At 41.3% G+C, this 22,591-nt stretch overlaps 2 protein-coding genes across 2 annotated transcripts; both read right to left on the bottom strand.

The window, feature by feature from the left end:
- Nucleotides 1-63: 63 nt before the first annotated feature.
- Nucleotides 64-15,799, bottom strand: LOC136748209 (cholesterol side-chain cleavage enzyme, mitochondrial). Its single transcript, XM_066701771.1, has 9 exons — nt 15,475-15,799; nt 10,411-10,566; nt 8,155-8,354; nt 7,512-7,715; nt 3,443-3,603; nt 3,076-3,242; nt 1,205-1,283; nt 826-1,017; nt 64-501 (listed from the first exon to the last, which is right to left on the bottom strand). Exons 1-9 carry the CDS (start codon nt 15,780-15,782, stop codon nt 379-381), a joined length of 1,590 nt encoding a protein of 529 aa, XP_066557868.1. The 5' UTR covers nt 15,783-15,799; the 3' UTR covers nt 64-378.
- Nucleotides 15,800-16,461: 662 nt separating this feature from the next.
- On the bottom strand, nt 16,462-22,530 carry stoml1 (stomatin (EPB72)-like 1). The gene is made up of 7 exons (XM_066701769.1): nt 21,809-22,530; nt 21,379-21,485; nt 21,083-21,232; nt 20,561-20,764; nt 20,098-20,308; nt 19,697-19,894; nt 16,462-19,402 (listed from the first exon to the last, which is right to left on the bottom strand). Exons 1-7 carry the CDS (start codon nt 21,975-21,977, stop codon nt 19,203-19,205), a joined length of 1,239 nt encoding a protein of 412 aa, XP_066557866.1. The 5' UTR covers nt 21,978-22,530; the 3' UTR covers nt 16,462-19,202.
- Nucleotides 22,531-22,591: the final 61 nt, after the last annotated feature.

Below are 22,591 nucleotides of genomic sequence, written 5' to 3'. Positions count from 1 at the left end.
ATTCTGCAGACTTTGCAAGTGTTCTAGAGGAACAGTCTGCAGAGAGACATTACATTCATATGCTTTCAACATTTGGTTTGTCTTCTCTGTCTCCCTGTGGTTTGATACGTTAAGGAAGAAGAAAACAATTGTCATGTTCCTCTGAGAATTTAACCCACTGCAGCTTCTATTTTGGTAAGGTTTTATAGGTTATGAACCTGCAGTGAATTTTCCTATGATTAGTATTCTGCCTTAACTTATTCCAGTTTTGATAACATGAGCACGGACACAAAGGCTTCTGAACTCTGAAGCAGACCCAGCTGTCCCTTTAGTGGCAAACAAAGCGGTAGGGCCGGTCTCTGTGTGAAGCCGTTTGCTCAGGCCAGGAGTCCTTGTTCTTTACTTCCTTGGTTGCAGTGGCCGTAGGGTCAACAAGATGGGCTTCTCTGGCAACAGAATCAGTTCAAAGGTGCTCCTGACTTCCACCTGTCTTTGCTTTTCAATCCTGAAGTTCTCAAGCATCTGGAATGACAGGCATAGGAGAGCATTGATCAGCTAGGGGGGTTGCTGAAGTGATTCAGTATTGACAAGCCACAGTGCCTGCAAGAGCAGGGAGAAGGTGGAGAGACCGTTTTCTTTTAATCACTGGTACTACAAATTTCCAAGTATTTTTGTATCAGTTTTGTGGAGGTACCAAACTTCTAATGTGCACAAGCTTGATCTACTGTCACACGGAAAGTAGCATTTCCAATTGCTGGATTAATACCTCCTCATCTTACAAAATACTAAATCTGTACACAACATGGTTTAAAATTTGTGGTCTGAAAGGAAAGGAGGGAGACTTACATGTATGAGGAAGAGCTGCATCTCGGTCTCCGCGATCCTGCGGCCCAGGCACTGGCGAGGGCCGAAGCCAAAGCCGAGGCTCCTGAAGTAGCTGTTCTCACCTCTCAGCCAGCGGGAGGGCCGGTACTGCTCTGGCCTGGGGAACACACTGGGACTGCGGCCCATAGCATACAGCCCCAGCTGCACCAGTGTCTGTACACACACAACCAGCCAGTGAGAACAGAGTGTGGCAGCAGAATGGGTTGGGGAAGTTCATTACATCAAAATGTGTTTAAGACATACAACTGCCATAGACACTGAAACACTTTAGAATACAGTACAGGCTGGTAAAGCACAGTGTACTTGTGCATTGGGAGCAAAGCTGAAGACAGATTCTTACCCCTGATGGAATGTGGTAATTTTGTATCACAATGTCCTCCGTTATGTATCTTTGCAAACTCACTGCCACAGGGTGTAGTCTGGAAGTGAAGACAAACACATAATATACAAATTGTATATATTAACATATGCTTGCCTATAGTATGTGTGCAATATATATATATATATACACTCACCTAAAGGATTATTAGGAACACCATACTAATACTGTGATTGACCCCCTTTCGCCTTCAGAACTGCCTTAATTCTACGTGGCATTGATTCAACAAGGTGCTGAAAGCATTCTTTAGAAATGTTGGCCCATATTGATAGGATAGCATCTTGCAGTTGATGGAGATTTGTGGGATGCACATCCAGGGCACGAAGCTCCCATTCCACCACATCCCAAAGATGCTCTATTGGGTTGAGATCTGGTGACTGTGGGGGCCAGTTTAGTACAGTGAACTCATTGTCATGTTCAAGAAACCAATTTGAAATGATTCGCCCTTTGTGACATGGTGCATTATCCTGCTGGAAGTAGCCATCAGAGGATGGGTACATGGTGGTCATAAAGGGATGAACATGGTCAGAAACAATGTTCAGGTAAGCCGTGGCATTTAAACGATGCCCAATTGGCACTAAGGGGCCTAAAGTGTGCCAAGAAAACATCCCCCACACCATTACACCACCACCACCAGCCTGCACAGTGGTAACAAGGCATGATGGATCCATGTTCTCATTCTGTTTACGCCAAATTCTGACTCTACCATCTGAATGTCTCAACAGAAATCGAGACTCATCAGACCAGGCAACATTTTTCCAGTCTTCAACTGTCCAATTTTGGTGAGCTTGTGCAAATTGTAGCCTCTTTTTCCTATTTGTAGTGGAGATGAGTGGTACCCAGTGGGGTCTTCTGCTGTTGTAGCCCATTCGCCTCAAGGTTGTACGTGTTGTGGCTTCACAAATGCTTTGCTGCATACCTCGGTTGTAACGAGTGGTTATTTCAGTCAAAGTTGCTCTTCTATCAGCTTGAATCAGTCGGCCCATTCTCCTCTGACGTCTAGCATCAACAAGGCATTTTCGCCCACAGGACTGCCGCATACTGGATGTTTTTCCCTTTTCACACCATTCTTTGTAAACCCTAGAAATGGTTGTGCGTGAAAATCCCAGTAACTGAGCAGATTGTGAAATACTCAGACCGGCCCGTCTGGCACCAACAACCATGCCACGCTCAAAATTGCTTAAATCACCTTTCTTTCCCATTTAGACATTCAGTTTGGAGTTCAGGAGATTGTCTTGACCAGGACCACACCCCTAAATGCATTGAAGCAACTGCCATGTGATTGGTTGTTTAGATAATTGCATTAATGAGAAATTGAACAGGTGTTCCTAATAATCCTTTAGGTGAGTGTATATATATATATATATATATATATATATATATATATATATATATATATATATATATATTAACCATTTTACATGATCTATTTTCAGCAGATACTAATTCTATCCACAGATGGAACATGTAATAATGAACATATGATAAAATGGCACTGTTTTTCAAATGGTTAAAGTTCCTTGACTATTCTTCCAAAAACCCTCTACTTATAAGCTAATTTTGAAAGTTCAAGATTAGTGTTTAATATATATTTGTATTCCATAACTGAGCTGCAGAATATGAATACGTATGAGAGATGGTTTTAAATCCCTTTGAGATAGCTGATATGTTAGTGGTCATGTTGAAAGTGAAAAAGAGGCTATAGGACCCTCACAGCATGTCTATTATTTGGTCTTCATCACAGCTTGTAAAAAAATACTTCCTGCCATAAATTCAAGTGCACAGTAATTCCTCAAGATCTTGCTTGAGCTATTGCAATCTGCCTTTAATACCTCAATGTCTCCTTCAATGCTCCTTTGACCAAAGGCACCATCTTTAACATCTGGACCTTGTCTCCTTGACACGAAGCCCTGGCTGCCTGGATCTCGGCCCGCAGTTCCTCCTGGAGCTCAGGGTGTCTGGCCAGTTCATACAGTGTCCAAAGCAAAGTGATAGAGGTCTGAATTACAGCATGGGGAACATTAAGTAATGAGAGGTTTTCAGTGCTTGGTGTACGGCCCTCTATTCACAGTTGCAGGCAGATCTTTTTCACAAGGGCATTAAGGCTCTTTAGGTGCAGTGCAATGCAATCCACAAGTTACACTTTTTATGATACTAATCAGACAGTGATGTCTGAAGGTTACCAAAGGAAGGAGTTACCGTATCCACCCCTCCTGCCATCAACTCTGTCACACTGGCCTTGATATCTTCGATAGACAGTTTGTCCAGCATCAGCAGGCTGGCTAGGACCCCGGGGTACTTCCCATCACTGGAGGGGGCCTGACGCAGCTGTCTGTAAATGTTCTGGATACAGCGGTCAGCTACAGAGCAGACGGGCAGCGGGACAGTTTGACCAAAATAAAAGGTTAGTGTAAGGGTCAGAGATTAAACGTTTCATCCTTGTATTCTAACAGCCATGACATGCGTAATGATTTTTACACATTAGACAAACACTGACCAGTTAAACAAGCATCTTGTAATAACACAAGCTCCTTGCTTACAGGAAACCCCAGTTCGCTACATAATTGTGGCTGCTTTCGTCCCTTTTTGATTTCACTGATAATGTAGTTTATCTCTGAGCGAGAGACAGTGGTTTAGCGCTCGCCATTAATACAGAGCTGCAGGCGAGTTTGACTGCTCGATTATTTCAGTAAATGTGATAATGCTTACACTAAAATGAATACCTTATGCATCAACAATTACGAATGGTAAATAATACCAAACACTGTACTCCATTAAAACAACTAAATAAGCCTATAATTCAAAATAAGAAAAGTTCCCATTTATCTGGCTGGCTGCTATTCTCAGCTCATTCACATATAATAATACCCGGATATATCATGATGAAACGTTTTATTTTAGGTAATATGATAGTAGAAATCGTATAAGCACTCTCGTTTTTGCATTTGCATACAAAAAACCTAAAACAAGTGTTTTCCAAATTGGCACAGGGACACAGAAGCTGGAAAAACAACATTACAGCTCCGCTCCTCCATTCCTTTTATGCAATTATAATCTAAAAAATTTGGATATACAGTGAGGGAAAAAAGTATTTGATCCCCTGCTGATTTTGTACGTTTGCCCACTGAAAAAGAAATGATCAGTCTATAATTTTAATGTTAGGTTTATTTTAACAGTGAGAGAAAGAATAACAGCAAGCAAATCCAGAAAAACGCATTTCAAAAAAGTTATACATTGATTTGCATGTTAATGAGGGAAATAAGTATTTGATCCCCTATCAATCAGCAAGATTTCTGGCTCCCAGGTGTCTTTTATACAGGTAACGGGCTGAGATTAGGAGCACTCTCTTAAAGGGAGTGCTCCTAATCTCAGCTCGTTACCTGTATAAAAGACACCTGTCCACAGAAGCAACATGGCCAAGACCAAAGAGCTGTCCACCATGGCCAAGACCAAAGAGCTGTCCAAGGATGTCAGGGACAAGATTGTAGACCTACACAAGGCTGGAATGGGCTACAAGACCATCGCCAAGCAGCTTGGTGAGAAGGTGACAACAGTTGGTGCGATTATTCGCAAATGGAAGAAACACAAAATAACTGTCAGTCTCCCTCGGTCTGGGGCTCCATGCAAGATCTCACCTCGTGGAGTTTCAATGATCATGAGAACGGTGAGGAATCAGCCCAGAACTACACGGGAGGATCTTGTTAATGATCTCAAGGCAGCTGGGACCATAGTCACCAAGAAAACAATTGGTAACACACTACGCCGTGAAGGACGGCTTTGGGGGTGTTTTTCTGCTAAGGGGACAGGACAACCGCACCGCATCAAAGGAACGATGGACGGGGCCATGTACCTTCAAATCTTGGGTGAGAACCTCCTTCCCTCAGCCAGGGCATTGAAAATGGGTCATGGATGGGTATTCCAGCATGACAATGACCCAAAACACACAGCCAAGGCAACAAAGGAGTGGCTCAAGAAGAAGCACATTAAGGTCCTGGAGTGGCCAAGCCAGTCTCCAGACCTTAATCCCATAGAAAATCTGTGGAGGGAGCTGAAGGTTTGAGTTGCCAAACGTCAGCCTCGAAACCTTAATGACTTGGAGAGGATCTGCAAAGAGGAGTGGGACAAAATCCCTCCTGAGATGTGTGCAAGCCTGGTGGCCAACTACAAGAAACGTCTGACCTCTGTGATTGCCAACAAGGGTTTTGCCACCAAGTACTAAGTCAAAGGGGTCAAATACTTATTTCCCTCATTAACATGCAAATCAATGTATAACTTTTTTGAAATGCATTTTTCTGGATTTTTTTGTAGTTATTCTGTCTCTCACTGCTAAAATACACCTACCATTAAAATTATAGACTGATCATTTCTTTGTCAGTGGCAAACGTACAAAATCAGCAGGGGATCAAATACTTTTTTCCCCCACTGTACATAGTCTGATATATTATTTTCTTACATGTGGTTCACATACAATGATCCGTGTTGTTTCTAAATCGCAGTATATATTTTTCTTAGTATTACAAAATTATATTGCCCAATAAATCAGTGACGTAGTAAGGTGGTAGTTTTTTATATGTTTATGTTCAGTGATTTTTAAAACGTCTTTTTAATGACACTGGGTACAGAAAATCCATGATGGCGGATCTGATAAAAAAATACATGTTTTTGGTGCCTAAAAAGCCATATTTATTAGGGATAAAGTCACAATTTTGATCTTTTTGGTATTGCATATATTTTGGTTAAGGCTTATCTAACCATTTAACTGTATAACAGTCATCACAAATGACCATTACATTTATTTTATAAGCGCTTTTGTTCTGGTGGGGCAAACACAATTATTTATGTTATTTTCTGAATTTCCAATTTGTGCTGAGTGTTTCCATATCAGATACTTGCCTCTAGCCCTTGTAGTTACAGAGTTATAAGTAAAAATATAACAACAGTAAAATCAGGCAAAAATGGGGGGGGCCTCAGAGGGTTAAAATAAAGAAGTTGTATTGAAAGTCACTTCAAGTGCATAACTATTAGTCAAGACAGATATCATGATCTGCATTGAGTCTGATGCTGAATGTTATGCATCTATAGAGTTTTAAACTTGTATTAGCACACCAGTTCCTCTCCTATGCAATGGTGAATGAAAGCATTACTTAATAAATAGGCAGTCAGGGTCTGTGAGCAGAGATGGATAGTACTGTGCAGGATTCTGGAAAGGCTTGACTACACTAGTACTACAGGAGAAGCATGGAAGACTGTGGTATAACTTGGGTACAGGGATGAGCATAGGGCAGGATATTATCTACAGTCACACACCTGCAACATACAGGCATTAAAAAGTATGTCATGAGAAAAAATCATTAAAAAAACACCACTTTTGATCATTGGTAGACCAATTTAAATTGCTAATCAAGCAACTCGTGTTGCTAAGCAAAATTATATTTGATTAGCATAACTGCTATGCAAATTTGAGACAACAAAATGTACACTGTAACTATGCATGAAAATACAGGAACTGGGGTGCAGAAAAATGGCAAAATTTGAAATATTTGTCTGTAGCAGAAGGCAGTTTGTTCACTGAAGGGCTGGAGAGCGGTACACGAATGAGTGTCTGCAGGCAACAGTGAAGCATGGTGGAGGTTCCTTGCAGGTTTGGGGCTGCATTTCTGCAAAAGGAGTTGGGGATTTGGCCAGAATTAATGGTCTCCTCAATGCAGAGAAGTTCAGGCAGATACTTATCCATCATGCAGGCTATTTATATAGCCTAACTGTAATGTATGTGTTCTATGGCTCAACAATAAGTTAATGCACTCATTGGTTACAAATGCTGGAGAACGTATGATGGAGACAAATTGTCCCCGTTACAGTAAATCACAATAATGAGATACTAAGTCATAATTATGAGATAGTAAGTCGAAATTATGAGATACTAAGTCATAATTATGAGATAGCAAATCTACCACAAAAAAAAAAGGGTGCATTTTTTTTTTTTTGGCGGAAATGGGATTCCATAGGATCTGCACTTGGTTTGTTAATCACAAAACATGTAAGAGTAGTAAACTGCAGTTAACCAGTCTGTGACAGGGTATAACACTTCCCTAGCTGTTTTCAGCAGTCTAATGCACATTTATGCAATATGTGTATGATAAGTTTTTCTTCACATTTCAATCAAGACCATATCTTTTTTTTAGACTCTGATGTTTACTACTTTTCCACTGTGACAAGGTTGCTATATTTTTCTGAACTGTTACAAGCGTGCTCTGCTGTCTCCACTTACCCTGGCTAAAGATGCCATCCCAGGCATCCACATGGTCCCTCCACACTTTGGCACCCACTCTGCGCAGCAGGCTGGGGGGAATATACAACATGGGCGAGGTGGTCTTGAACATCAGGGTGATGCATTCGATGAAGTGCTGTGCCTCGGGATCGATGTAGTCATGCATGAGCCCCAGCCGCTCCCCGTACAGCACAGAGCTCACCGCTGGTTCAGGGGAGACAGAGAGACAGACAGACAGGGGGAGATGGAAGTCAACACAAGAGAACCACAAGGACAGAGGCAAGGTGGGACTCCTGGGTGAAAGGATTCGACATACATTGTGTAATGGTATGTTCAAATGTAAGTCAAATGACAAATTTCAGCTTTGATGTATAAACCTGATATTGTATTCTTTTCTGATTTGCTTTTTGAAGTGACCCTGGTAAATCAGAATCAAAAGGTGTCATTTGTTTAATCTGTTTTTTAATTTAGACATTGTTACACCCTTGAAGCTTCCTTTCACCAAAGTAATCCTCATGATTCAAGAACAGTATTGCTATGCCTTCCCACCATTAAAACAAATCCTCTTTCTAGTCCACACCCCCATTCAACAGCATGACTGAAAACTCTCATTGAACCACAATAATTAATGCAAGAGCCTCACATTCCAGAGCAAATTTGAAGAGCTCTTGGGAAAGGTCTGTGGTCCATTGGCCCCTGCCACTCCTTTCAATCTTTTTATGAACTCGAGCCACAAAGTCCTGGCCCACTTCATCCAGTAAAGGCACAAAGTTCCCCAGCATTTTGGGGGAGATCACCTCCTTGTTTAGGATCACTCGGTTAGACCGCCAGTCCTCCCCGTTCCTGAGGAGGGAAGCAAATGGCAGCTTTACTTTCCAGGCCGTGCACTTTCAACCAGCCTTGGCAGCCCAGGCCTCACAGGATTCAAATTTCAAAATATTTTGACATTGTACTAGAACAGGTTGTTGGATTGGAACCATTTTAATTGGCAAAAAAAAGAAATATATATATACAGTGAGGGAAAAAAGTATTTGATCCCCTGCTGATTTTGTACATTTGCCCACTGACAAAGAAATTATCAGTCTATAATTTTAATGGTAGGTGTATTTTAACAGTGAGAGACAGAATAACAACAAAAAAATCCAGAAAAACGCATTTCAAAAAAGTTATAAATTGATTTGCATGTTAATGAGGGAAATAAGTATTTGATCCCCTATCAATCAGCAAGATTTCTGGCTCCCAGGTGTCTTTTATACAGGTAACGAGCTGAGATTAGGAGCACTCTCTTAAAGGGAGTGCTCCTAATCTCAGCTCGTTACCTGTATAAAAGACACCTGTCCACAGAAGCAATCAATCAATCAGATTCCAAACTCTCCACCATGGCCAAGACCAAAGAGCTGTCCAAGGATGTCAGGGACAAGATTGTAGACCTACACAAGGCTGGAATGGGCTACAAGACCATCGCCAAGCAGCTTGGTGAGAAGGTGACAACAGTTGGTGCGATTATTCGCAAATGGAAGAAACACAAAATAACTGTCAGTCTCCCTCGGTCTGGGGCTCCATGCAAGATCTCACCTCGTGGAGTTTCAATGATCATGAGAACGGTGAGGAATCAGCCCAGAACTACACGGGAGGATCTTGTTAATGATCTCAAGGCAGCTGGGACCATAGTCACCAAGAAAACAATTGGTAACACACTACGCCGTGAAGGACTGAAATCCTGCAGCGACCGCAAGGTCCCCCTGCTCAAGAAAGCACATGTACAGGCCCGTCTGAAGTTTGCCAATGAACATCTGAATGATTCAGAGGAGAACTGGGTGAAAGTGTTGTGGTCAGATGAGACCAAAATCGAGCTCTTTGGCATCAACTCAACTCGCCGTGTTTGGAGGAGGATGAATGACCCCAAGAACACCATCCCCACCGTCAAACATGGAGGTGGAAACATAATGCTTTGGGGGTGTTTTTCTGGTAACAGGACAACTGCACCGCATCAAAGGGACGATGGACGGGGCCATGTACCGTCAAATCTTGGGTGAGAACCTCCTTCCCTCAGGCAGGGCATTGAAAATGGGTCGTGGATGGGTATTCCAGCATGACAATGACCCAAAACACACAGCCAAGGCAACAAAGGAGTGGCTCAAGAAGAAGCACATTAAGGTCCTGGAGTGGTCTAGCCAGTCTCCAGACCTTAATCCCATAGAAAATCTGTGGAGGGAGCTGAAGGTTCGAGTTGCCAAACGTCAGCCTCGAAACCTTAACGACTTGGAGAGGATCTGCAAAGAGGAGTGGGGCAAAATCCCTCCTGAAATGTGTGCAAACCTGGTGGCCAACTACAAGAAACGTCTGACCTCTGTGATTGCCAACAAGGGTTTTGCCACCAAGTACTAAGTCGAAGGGGTCAAATACTTATTTCCCTCATTAACATGCAAATCAATGTATAACTTTTTTGAAATGCGTTTTTCTGGATTTTATTGTGGTTATTCTGTCTCTCACTGTTAAAATACACCTACCATTAAAATTATAGACTGATCATTTCTTTGTCAGTGGGCAAACGTACAAAATCAGCAGGGGATCAAATACTTTTTTCCCCCAATGTAATTTGTATTTTATTTGGTTAGATCTCCAGCCCTAGTCCTGGACAACCACAATCCTACAGGTTTTACAGCTGTCCAATCAGTGACAGTAGATATTATTCTTCACTAAACAAGCCATACATGAAAGTCATGTAACTGAGAGCTTGCATATGACACATGAGAAAACAATAACAGAACTGAAATTAAAGAAGAGAGTAAAAGATGACAACTTGTTTTACAAGGAAGACAAATCTCAATATTAGCAATATTAGCATATAGAGTTATTCTATAGTTCTACCAAAGCAAGAGAAAGTGCATCTCCTTACTTTAACAAAACCCCATATTTGAGGTTTCTGTAGTCCCTGTATGAAGTCCAGGCCTCCACTTTCAGTCGCCTGGGGTAGTGGCCTTCTGCTTTAAACAAGATGGCAGCATCTTCTGGGTTAATGATATTCACACTTTCATAGTAACCGACTTTCTCCCTGAAAAATGAGAATATGGCAGTCATCAATTAATCCTGGGGTGGAGGCATCAACATTACAGAAGGAGACAACATAAGTCACTTATTTTCATCCTGAACATCTTAAGAGACTGGTAGTGCTAATAGTTAAAGAACCTAATACAACTTGTTTTGTCCATACTAAAATAAAACCTCAGTAATTTCTAAATGTGTTTATATTTCTTTGTTATACCTTTTATATATTCGCACTTTACAATACAAGTCCAGGTTGGAAAGAGCATCTGTTTGTATGAGTGGGCAATATCTTTTTTTTTTACTGCCAAACCTTCACCAAAAGCCCCATTCACACTGAAATGCGGGAAGATTGCAGGCAACGTTTGCCTGCTTTTTTTCCTGTTGCCCCTAATTCACACTGGCTTTGAATGCCAGAAAATTACCGGCAAGGATCCATTCACAAAGACAACAGAGATTGCTAGCAAGAGCGCTGTAGCCAAGGGAATGAGATGCTACAGAAGCCTGTGGATTCGAGAGAGGAGACCCGGACCCATACTCTAGATGTGTTTGTAGAAGTTTGATCATTTCCCCGTTTTGCCAGTTTCCTTCCATTGTATTTACTGGGCTATTGATTCTAACCAGGGTGCCGGTTCGGTTCGGATTCACTACCAAGAACCAGTCAGGAGGGAAAGGCAAACGATATGTCAATCTATGTGAATTTCGCACTATACCCAGTTCATCAGGATGTACGGTTGTGTGTTTTTGCGGTGTGATCACTGGAATAGCGGTCCCAGATCATTTGAACCAGTGCACCCAGACTCAGAGAGGCATTGTGGGGTCAGAAGTATTTACAAGTTGACACAGACAGACACAGGAGAATCTGTAGTTTGCCTTAATTGAAGTCAATTCAGTTCAGCTGCTGAGTTGGTGAAATTAAATAGGTTGTAGAAAGGAGATTTAGTCAAGGACTAGCAGAAATTCTGTTCCAGGTGGAGCCAGTTAGGTGTGAATTGGTGGTAGGTAGACAAAAGATACTTAAAGCAGCTGTTGAGAAAGAGCTGCGCTGTTTCTTGGTCACAAAAAGTTAAGCAATTACGACTAGGGAACAGGAACCAAGAGAATTAAAAAACTGTAACATTTAGAGGCATGTAGCCACTACAGTGTCAGGTTTGCAGAATGCTTGCCTTCCTTGGATGAACTCATCCAAGAAGACTTCATTTGTGAATGTTGTCGGCATGTTGAAATCCTAGAGATCAAGGTCTGTGATCTTGAGGCTCAGCTTGTTGATCTGCACTGTATTAGTGATATCGAAGAATTAGTCAATCAGCCCATGAGAGAGATGGTGTGCACGCCAAAACCTAGGAGAGTTGAGACCTTAGAGCAGGAAAGTGTAGAGAACTGCTGGGTTACAGTAGACCGTAACCGCAGAAAAGGACGCGGACAACCCTTAGACACATCCCAAGAGCTAGAAATGCCCAACAGGTTCCAACTCCTTGACACTGAGTTGGACAGTGACAGCTCAGAAGGTGATGGGAGGGCAGTTGAGCACCAGAGCACCATGGTGGCCACTCCCCCCCAGAACAGGGAGGTAGTTATATCAAGAGAAAGAAAATGTTGTATAGTGCATATAAAAGGGATAGAGTAAACAAAATACAAAGAATATGCTGAACTGCAGAGAGATCTTAAGAAAGGGACCAGGAAAGCAAAGAGTGAAATAGAAAGAAACAGCTCTTGGAGCTAAAACTAATGCAAAGAGCTTTTTTCAATACTACAACAGCAAGAGGACAATAAAGGAAGTATCTTGGAAAAAGAACAAGATGTGGCAAATGTTCTAAATGAGTATTTCACAGAGGTTTTTACCAAAGAAAAAATTGATAACATGCCACAGGTTAACAACCAGTCCAGTCAAACCTTGAGAGAGATCAGGATAAATGAGGAGGAGGTACTAAAGGGACTAGCAGAATTAAAAACAAACAAATCACCTGGGCCAGATGGTATATTTCCAACCGTATTTAAAGAAATTAGGGAAATTATTTTTAGGCCACTAACTCAAATATTCCAAATGACACTTAGAACAGGGGATGTGCCAACTGACTGGAAGACAGCAAATGTCATACCAATCCACAAGAAAGGGGACAAAACTGAGCCAGGAAATCACAGACCAATCAGTCTCGCCTGCATTACTCGTAAAAAGTTGGAAAAAAATATTAGACAGAAAATAGAGGAGCATCTTAATGAAAACCATATTCTTGGAGATAGTCAATATGGGTTTAGATGAGGCAAATCATGTTTTAAGCATTTTACTAATGCAACTGCAGCTGTAGATCATGTGAATCCATATGATATGATAGATTTTCAAAAAGCTTTTGATAAGGTTCCACACCAAAGACTGATCCTCAAATTGGATGCTGTAATTCAAATTCAGGGTAATGTAAGTAGATGGATTATGAACTGGCTGATGTATAGGAAACAGAGGGTGTCGATTAGAGTAGTCGCTTCTAACTGGAGTGAGGTTGTTAGTGGAGTTCCACAGGGATCAGTACTAGGGCCTTTGCTTTTTCTAATCTATATTAATGATCTGGACTCTGGGATAGTTAGCAAACTTGTCAAATTTGCAGATGATACTAATAGGTGGCTCAGCAGATACAATCTCGGCAGCACAGGTTAAAGGGACTTAGATAATACTCAGTTCTGGGCTGGATATTGGGGTATATTCATCAAGTGTGTTACAAACATATTTCTCTCATATATTTCTAAATGGAATATAATGCAAATTAAAGTTAGTACAGCAGAGCATACAATTTTACCTAAAGATGCTGTGTGTGAGCCAGTCCTTTTTCAATCATTTTGCGGCTTATTTGTACTTTTGTTGGTGTGATAAAATAAGTCAGAAATAACGAATTGCTATAAAACCCCTTCATTTCATGTATTATGTAAAGTAGCACTATATGTTTAAAGGTATGGCAGTAGCAGTAAAATACTCCTAGATGGATATGTAGGGGACGTCACACTGTGTTATTGTATATTAGTAGACAAAACAAACACTATTCGGCAGCGCAATGCTGATTATAATATTCACAAGTAGCAGCATATTGTTGTGCTCAGTAACTGCTGTAACACTCAGAATAGCTTCAACTACATTATCAATCTCCGCCATTTCTAACGACCCCATCCGTTTCTCGTTACGGTCACAAGCTCTTGGGCTGCGTCCCAAATCGCACACTCCCTCCCTCGTCCCCTTCCTTGCAGGGCGGCGGCACCGCGTCCATCTTAAGCGCTGTCTGTCCCTCAGGAGCGAGTGCAGGAGCCTCATCCAGCCGCTTGCGCTTCAGTGCTGCTTCGGCGGAGTGAACAGAAGAGCGCGCCGTGCGGAACAGTTCAGCGCGGAAGTCCCAGAAGTCTTTGCGTTCAAGGCGGAGTCAAGTCAGTCGGGAAAATATGGCAGCAGCGGGTGCATGTAAATGTAATGTAATGCTTGCTAGACAGTTGTAGAAATTGTTTATTTATATATCAAGGAAATTATACTACATAGATAATATACAATTATTATATAATCATGATTTAAATATATGATTAGAAAGTTCATCCAAAACACGTTTCAATTTTAATCAATTAATTAATTACTGAAGTAGTATCCTATAAAACTAGGAGGTGATATTAACGAACAATGTATTTCAAAATTATTATTATTATTATTATTATTATTATTATTATTATTATTATTATTATGTTCATTAAATACAGAGACAGATGCCAAAGGTAAAGGCGCTGATTGCTGCCGCTGAAGTGAGTCCCATTGAGCGCTTTTAGCTTCACCTGCACCCTCCTCATTCAAGTGCACACTGTGTGACGTCAGCACAACGTCACGTTAAGTGTACACCTGTCGAAGGGTGTAGGAGCGAGTGTGCGATTTGGGACGCAGCCCGGCAATCATTTTCCTGCTCAATTCACACAAACCCGTTGCTGGCAACAGAATGCCACCAAATTGTCGGCAATTTTTTCAGTGCGAATGGAATTTAATTAAAGCCAATTATATTCTTAAAGATGTGTGGGTGAGCTCAGTAGTCCTGAGCTATGGTCATGTACTAGCAAATCTGTAATTCAGCAGTTTGTACCAGTGTAGCCTAGGACACCAATTTCCATGAAAATGCAGCCCTTAGTAAAGACCTCTGCTTGGGGAGACCCCCTCCCCATGTGTGTTTACCCCCTGTGCCTCAGGGCAATACCCAAGAACATTTGAGAAGAATGGACATGAATGTGTGCAGTTTTACTAGGGTGGGATTTCCCCAGATTCAGATTGTTTTATTCCTTACCCCATTTGGTCCAATGGGATATAGACTTAGTTATTTGTTTCTGAGAGAGAAACATTATCAGTAAGCTGTTCATTTTCTCCAGATCAGTGTGATCTGTAGTATGCCTTGTTTAAATAAAAATAACAAATAGCTGTGCAGGGCTAGCCATGCCATTTCACAAGGTCTTTGCAAAGTGTTGTGTCTGCTGTGGACTGCTGTAGCTTTAGGATTATAAGTTGTAAAATATTATTTTTATATAGTATGTAATGTATTGAATGGAAAATAATTTAAATGACTGATCAGTTCATTTGTAAATGCAGGGTGTAGCTCATAAGGAACCTGGCAGAAGTCATCAAAATAAGACCACATCATAATTAGTTTTCTTTCCCTGGGACCCTTTGTTTTGTGCATTTTGGTGGCTAAATAATTATAATTTCAGCAAAGCAGAATGATACAGATGACAAAAGATTTGTTGTTACCACAATAAATACATTTTGTTTGTTATAAACTGTTACAAATGCAACTTGACATGAGAGTACCAGAACTGTCTGTAATTCTGGCATTTCAACTCAATTTTGCATTCCATCTGGTTTAACTACTTAGTAAATATTTACAACTAAATAAATCCATAAAATGTCACATACCTATAAATAGGTCCAAAGGTGTTGAAATTGTCGAGCATAATTCGGTGAATGTTCTTGAAGCCATCCAGTTTCCAGAAGGTGTACAGGTTGGCCACTCCGTTTCTCCAGTTTCCCGGAATCTCCATGAAGGCTCTGACGGCCCTGCTGATTTCGGGAGAGGTGCTCTGATTCACAATTGGCACGCTGGTCCTGTGGCAGCTCCTGGTGAATACTGCTGTGTATGGGCGGTCACACTGCAGCCCTGTAGACCTGAAGGCCTGACAGCCTGACAGCATGGCTGTACAGCGTAGACAGCCCTTCACGATCATGGTGTCAGTGCTGCTCTGCTAACTGGGACCTCTGTGGAACTCTCAATGCAGGCTGTTTATATACCCCCCCATATGACCTCAAGGCTTTTCACAGGCAAGCACAGCAAGACAGGCAAAGGATCAGTATAGTATTAATTTCAAATTTTATGCAAACCTCTGTAACTGGTTCTATGTAAAGCTTTGTCATATTATTGTTGGCTGTTTTGCTCCTACAGAAATTGAGAGGACTGCACTCTTCCTTTATAGATCCATTGTTTTAATGAAGAATATAATTACTTAAATAAGGAAGACAACAGGCTTTTGCAGCCCTAAATCAGACACAGGCTCTCTGTGTAAATTCACTCTAAATAAAGCTGATTGACTGAAGATGAATGTCCCAAGAATTCTAAAAACTGCCTGTTTTTACACATTGCCAATGTGACATAGACTAATATGAAAATAACACCAGCATGTTAGCAGCATATTTTGTACATTTGTGAAAACTGCCATGATCCTAACCAGGACTAGCTGATTCAGAAAATTAAACAAAAAACATTAATGAAAGCCCACCTGACCCAGAAATCAGGTGTCATTCAACTCATGAGCTCAGAGAGCAAATGGAGCACAAGGGAGAAGATTGTAACATCAACTATCCATTTAAATGACCTTACTACCTTTGTGGGGCACTAAAATAACAGCATTAGTTTAGCAATGTTGCATTTATTTAGGTATGTATGTAGGTGACACATACAGTAGACAAAATAAATACTTTTCACAAAACATTACATTTTACAGTGATTGCTAATAAGTACAATATACAGTATAAGTTAAGTAAAATCAGTACTTAACAGTGCAATAGTTACAACAATATTTATGTGCAGTTGTGTCAAAGCAGGCAAAGTTACCAATTGTACAGCAACAGTTACAGTAACGCAATAGATGTGCAGGAAGAAGTAGCTAAATAATAGGGAGCAATAGAGGGGAGCATATTAGTGCATAATGGAAGTACATTAATGTGATACTGGCACATTGTTGATTAGGGGGCTGGCTATTAAAGGTACAGTCTGAACAGGGGTGTCTTGAGCAGAGTGGTCAGGGATTAAAAAATAAAGGAAAAAATTATTTTGGAAGTACATTTGATCAACCCTGCAGCAGTTGTAGTTGCAGGAGTAGTAACTGTAATAGAACACACAACTAAATCTAAATTGAGCAACAGGTGTTCTCAAAGAGAGGTAGTATGAAATATATTTAATTTTTTTATTGCCAAAATATTGTACTACTTCCAAGGGAGATCTGTATACCGTATCCAGGTACAATTTGTTTCAGTATACTGAATAACTTGTGCAACAACTTATTCACTTTATGTGCAAAGCATTCCACTAGGCCTGTGGTCCCCAACCTGCGATGGTAATCTGCTGGTCTTGAAGCAGCCTGGTAGAAAAACAACAAAAGTTTGGGGACCGCTGCACTAGGCCAACAATCAAGAGTTGCAGTTCCACAATACTCACCTTGAAAGCCAATACACCCAAGGTTTCCCCATTCATAAACAAAACAAGTTAAATTTTATGAAGGTCCAGGTCAAGACCTCTCTCATATAAGAGCCTATGTAATAAACACAAAGGTGGCACAACTGTAAAAAATGGTTTAGACAGTGTTTAGCAGGAGGTGAAAAAAGAACCTTGAAGATAACGCATGTTTTCTTTCTAAACAGCTGCATGGTCAGAGAAGGCCATGTCAGGGACAAGGAATTACGTTATAGGAAAATAACCTCCAACTTCTAATGCATCTCTCTCCACAGCCCCCTGTCAGGGGTACAATGCCTTTTCTCAGCAGTGAAGTAAATGTGGGAATACCATGCGCCGTAAATTGTAATTCTACTAATCCCATATGGAAACCAACAGCACAGCTAAACTGAAGTGACAGTGTTTACTGGTTATCCTTTGAAGATCGGGGGAGGAATGCTTTTTAAATCTGTTCCAATGTTTGATGGAATGGGAGCCATGCAGCATTTTCTTACCAATGTTCTGACATTATGGGTACAGTAGGAACCACTCTTGTAGCATATGCAATTTCACAGCTTAAATTTAAATCATTAAAATATTCAGCAATCTACTTCAAGCAAATTGACCAAGAAAAAAAACTATAAAATATATTGAAATCATTTTAAAAGAGAGACATGGCAAAACCAGTATTGAAACATCAATATTCAAATTACACTACACTACATTTCTTTAAAAATGAATAGCAGTCCATTCAAACACACAGCAGCCTTGCACTTTCAACAGTGCTCTAATAATTATAACTTATAAATATATTTACACATTGTGATTTGTTTTAAATAGTGTTTTGTGCATATTTTAGAAAATATCCGAGGAAAAACTTGTAAATCGTAAAACACTTAAGACAATCATTCGACTTTTTTGTTTAACCTACTTAATCGTACTGCATTTATTTTATTCTGGGTTCTAAACCTTTTGCAGTCTGAATGGCTAAAACATTTGTTCCTTTTCAGCAAACACCCACTATGTATTATGAAACAACTTACACTTCTAGCTTAAAATCTGTTAATATTGCCCAACATATTCTAAAAAAATGTACCTAACACAAGAAGCAAGGTTCCCCAAAAAGCACAACTATGAAAAACAGTGGTAGGCCTTTTTGAGTTTGAAATATAGCCTATTCATAAATACTTAATATCACAACAAAACATTAAAGCTTTTAAAATGTGAAGAGATTTTCACTAGTGCATGATACAAAATGTACAAAATGTTTAGCACAGCATGGAAAGGCCTTCCATTATTGTTTTGACATGGAAATAGATATCCTGCACACATCAGGTGCCCACTGTTATAAGGCTGTATGGAGCAGTAGGAGGGACATTCTGTACCAGCTCATCAGGCACAAACCATTTCCTACTGTCCACTATCTTGTTACTCATCATAGTAAGTATTACGATCTGAATAATTATTTATTTGTTTCTGATATGTAGATACCAAATCTAGCCTTGTGAAGACTCACTTTTCCAAATTACATTTATAGAACCACAGATCTTTCAGCTTTCTGCCTCCTAACTGTTATCATATGTGCTTACTAATCAAGTGTATTGCACTCCAATTACTATATATTTGTTACTATATAACTCTTACGTTTGGTAATAATTATTATTTTTTGAAGCCAATGAATATGTACATAATACATAAACATTAACACTTCCTTGTTGTATATGACTTGTCGTAAACCAGATTAATTATATCTATATATGTGTGTGATCTATACACACACACACACACACACACACACATTCAAAGCAGTGATGCAGCTTTCTCAGCAGTGCTCTACACTTCACATAGCTGCACCTACTTCATTTGGAAGTTGATAGAAAGGAATTTCTGGGGCTTCTCCCTTTTCATTCTGGAAGCTTAACAAGGCCTGCTGCAGGAATCACTGTTGCTTCATCACTTTGATCAGTTCTTCCAGCTTCATGGCAGTTTTTAAGTCCCCTTGAACCTTCAGTCTGCCACCAGTGTACGCTGCAAAAGGCCGTAGGTTGCCCTGGAGCATCGCCACGAGGTCCTCTTCACTCATCTGCAAAACAACATCAGGAGTGCGATCGGGGACTCCAGCACCAGCCTTGCCAGAACCTGGACAACACACACGAGAAGACCAGTTACAGACTCCTTCTGCGTCACACTGGACCCACACATCCTCCTATGCTTTAAACTCAAACATGATCAAGGCTGAGTATGTTACAAAACCATCCAGCCTACAAAACCAAAAACAAGCCCCAGCCCTTATTTCAGGTGTGTAGTGTGGCTCTCAACATCTTCCCTTCCAGTGCCTGAGCCATGCCTGCGCAGGCTCAGCCACACTCACCCATGAACTGCTCTTCACACAGGCCTGTTCCACTTATACTGTCTGTCAACTAGAAGCCTCACCTTCGCTTAGATCCACAAAGTAGTTGTTCTGAGCCCCATCGCGGAGGCCGATGTTGAACTGGAAACAGGCGCCCACCTGGCTCACCAGCCTCTCAGACAGAAGCCCCTCCACTGTGGACAGCAGCTCCTCGGCACTCAGGCGCTTCAGCACTGCAGGGTCGGTAGGGCCACGCTCATCCACAAAGCTGACTGTGTCTCCTGTATCAGACGAAACACACTTTAGAAACTCTGGCAGCATTAAGAGCATGTATAGGTGCTTTGGGTGATACCAACAGTAATTAAGCCATTCTGTATTAGCTCTTAAAAATAAATAAATAAAACACATTTCAGGTATGGTACAAATACAAAAATATGCCATGCTAAAAGGAAAAAAAAGAGAGAGAAACAAACTGCTATGTGACCTTTGCCGTGGCTGGGCGTAGACATGCTGTTGTTGCCGAGGAAATGCATAGCCAGCTGTTGAATGGGTCCAGTCAGCCCCTCCAGCCCGGGCACAGAGGGAGGCATGATCACAGAGGCACAGTCCTCGGGGGCCTTCAGCACAGACTCCAGAGTCAGTTCCACTCGATCCACCTCCAGCCCCCAGGGCCGCGTCTTCTCGTTGATGTCGACCTGGAAAACACAAAGAGAGGAGCCCCACTCAGCACTGAAGACACTACAACTGAGAATGTGCTAAATGTTAACAATCAATCTATATTCAGCATCTGAAACTGCTGACATCTAAACAATTCTCACATAAAGACAAGACTGGAATGTTAGCTGCTAAACACAGTGCATTTTCAAGGAAATAAAACCTGTGTTGTCAATTAATAGGGTAATGCATTAATTATACCATTGTTGTGCTAGGTACAGAGCTCTGCTCACCCCTAGATTCTCCCCCAGTCTGATCCTCTCCATTTGGATCTCTCGCACAGTCTTTTTGATCAGGCTGCGGGTCATGGCGTTCTGCGCAGTGAGGCGAGTGGAGGCGTTCAGGTCCTGCACGGCCACCACTGACATCACTGGATTCCAGATGCGGAACTGGATATCAGCTCCCACTGACACCAGCCCCCCATCTTTGGTTGTCACCTGAAAGGGGAGAGAGACACAGATCAGGGATCCTCTAACAGCAAGGGCATGGGTGCTGCAGCACTTTATAAGCTAGCAGTGAATGGCTTGGTGTCACTTCTTTTTCCTTCACTCCCGGCAATGTGTTCATACAGAGACAAAGCATTAATCCTAATTGCAGCGTCATTCCCAACTGATCGTAGTACACATCATTTCATTTAATTTAATTTCATGTTGACTTAGTGAGTTACATCTATCTCTATGATTTCGGCTCAATTTTAATATAATGTTGCTAGAATCAGACCTATAGAACAGTTAAAACAAGAGGTGGGGCTTCACCTTGCAGGGCGGGATGTTGAAAGCTTTTGTGCGCAGGTCAACCCTCTTCCACTGATCGATGAAGGGAAGCACCAGCACCACTCCTGGCCCTTTAGGGGGGCGGATGCGTCCCAGTCGGAAAACAACGATCCTCTCGTAATTGGGCACAACCTGGGGAGATTGAGATCCAGTTCCATCAAAAATTAGGGTAAGACAACACTCAGATTACACCCCACAGCTCCCAACTGAAACAGGTCCAGTCCAGTATACTTCTGCATGGTCACCGGTGAGAGGTTCACGCCCAACAAAGTCCTCACCTTGAGAACAAACCAAGCCGACACCGGGAAGGTTATGATGGTGAAGAGAAACACAAGGAAAGTGACAATCAGGTTGCACATCCAAGAAAGCCAGCCTTGAGCCTTGTCTGAAACCAGCAGAGAGAAAATACCATTTGTTAAAGTGTAATTGCATATATTTTTTAATAACTTTTTTTTTTAACAAAAAGGAGAAAAGGGCAGTGGTTTATGTCTAGTAATTGCAGACAATGTTAATTGCTAATAAGTCAGAGTGATCTGTCCTAATGACGTCCTGTGTACAAAGAAAGGAATATATTTGTGAGGTCATTTCTGGTTGTTTTCTTACTAGTAATGCTATATTTTACTGTAAGATCTATGCTTTAAAAAGAAAATAAATAATCTGATTTGTTCATCTTGTTTTAGTTGACTTGGGGGGTGTACATTGTCTTACCTGTGAAATCGTTTTCCGCGATTTTGGGGACATAGTCGAATGAATGTCCTGCAGTGTTATTATACTGGACGAACCTCTCGGTAGACACGTACAGGCCGGGGCTCGGCTGAAACAGAGAGTCTCTCTGCGGGAGAGCCTGGTACTGGTAGCCCGCTGATTTCCCGAACATGGTGCTGGAGGCGTCAACTATTATTTTCACAGCGACTCGACCAGCATTTAGGAAACAACTATTTGCACACCGAAATCAACTGTGCGTGTATCTGTGATATTTAACAATAGTGATTTATGTATGTATATGTGTTGTAATCAGTTTCTACGAATTGTAAATGTCTACTGTCACGAAATTATATTAAGTGATGCGCTGTTACAAAAATACGCCTAACTAATTTCATGGCTGGGTGTAAGGGTATTAACAGCATTTATCTCTTCTCAGTTTCTAAATCTCTTTGTCTCAGGGCAGGCTATTGTGTTGATCAACTCGTTTTGGTTGCACACAGCACTGTGTTGCAGAAAATCACAAGGAAGCGAACATACAATACACGACCGTACGCTTTCTCGTACTAGGTCACGATATAGACGGCAAAGACACTCGGCTCAATCGTCAATATGTGATCGTTTCAGTCGGATAATGCCTTAAGTCCAGAAATGCGATGAAATGTACTATCGTTTCCTCATTATCCTCCCAGTCGGAACCTCTTCCTTATTTACCAATGCTTTGCCAGGGTAACTCGTCAAGAAGAGGCAGAAACAAAGCGCCGTGTTTCCAAATCGCACCCTCAGTCA

The sequence above is a fragment of the Amia ocellicauda genome, chromosome 4, assembly GCF_036373705.1.
Source record: "Amia ocellicauda isolate fAmiCal2 chromosome 4, fAmiCal2.hap1, whole genome shotgun sequence".
NCBI lineage: Eukaryota > Metazoa > Chordata > Actinopteri > Amiiformes > Amiidae > Amia > Amia ocellicauda.
This window is presented reverse-complemented; position numbering and strand designations above follow the sequence as displayed.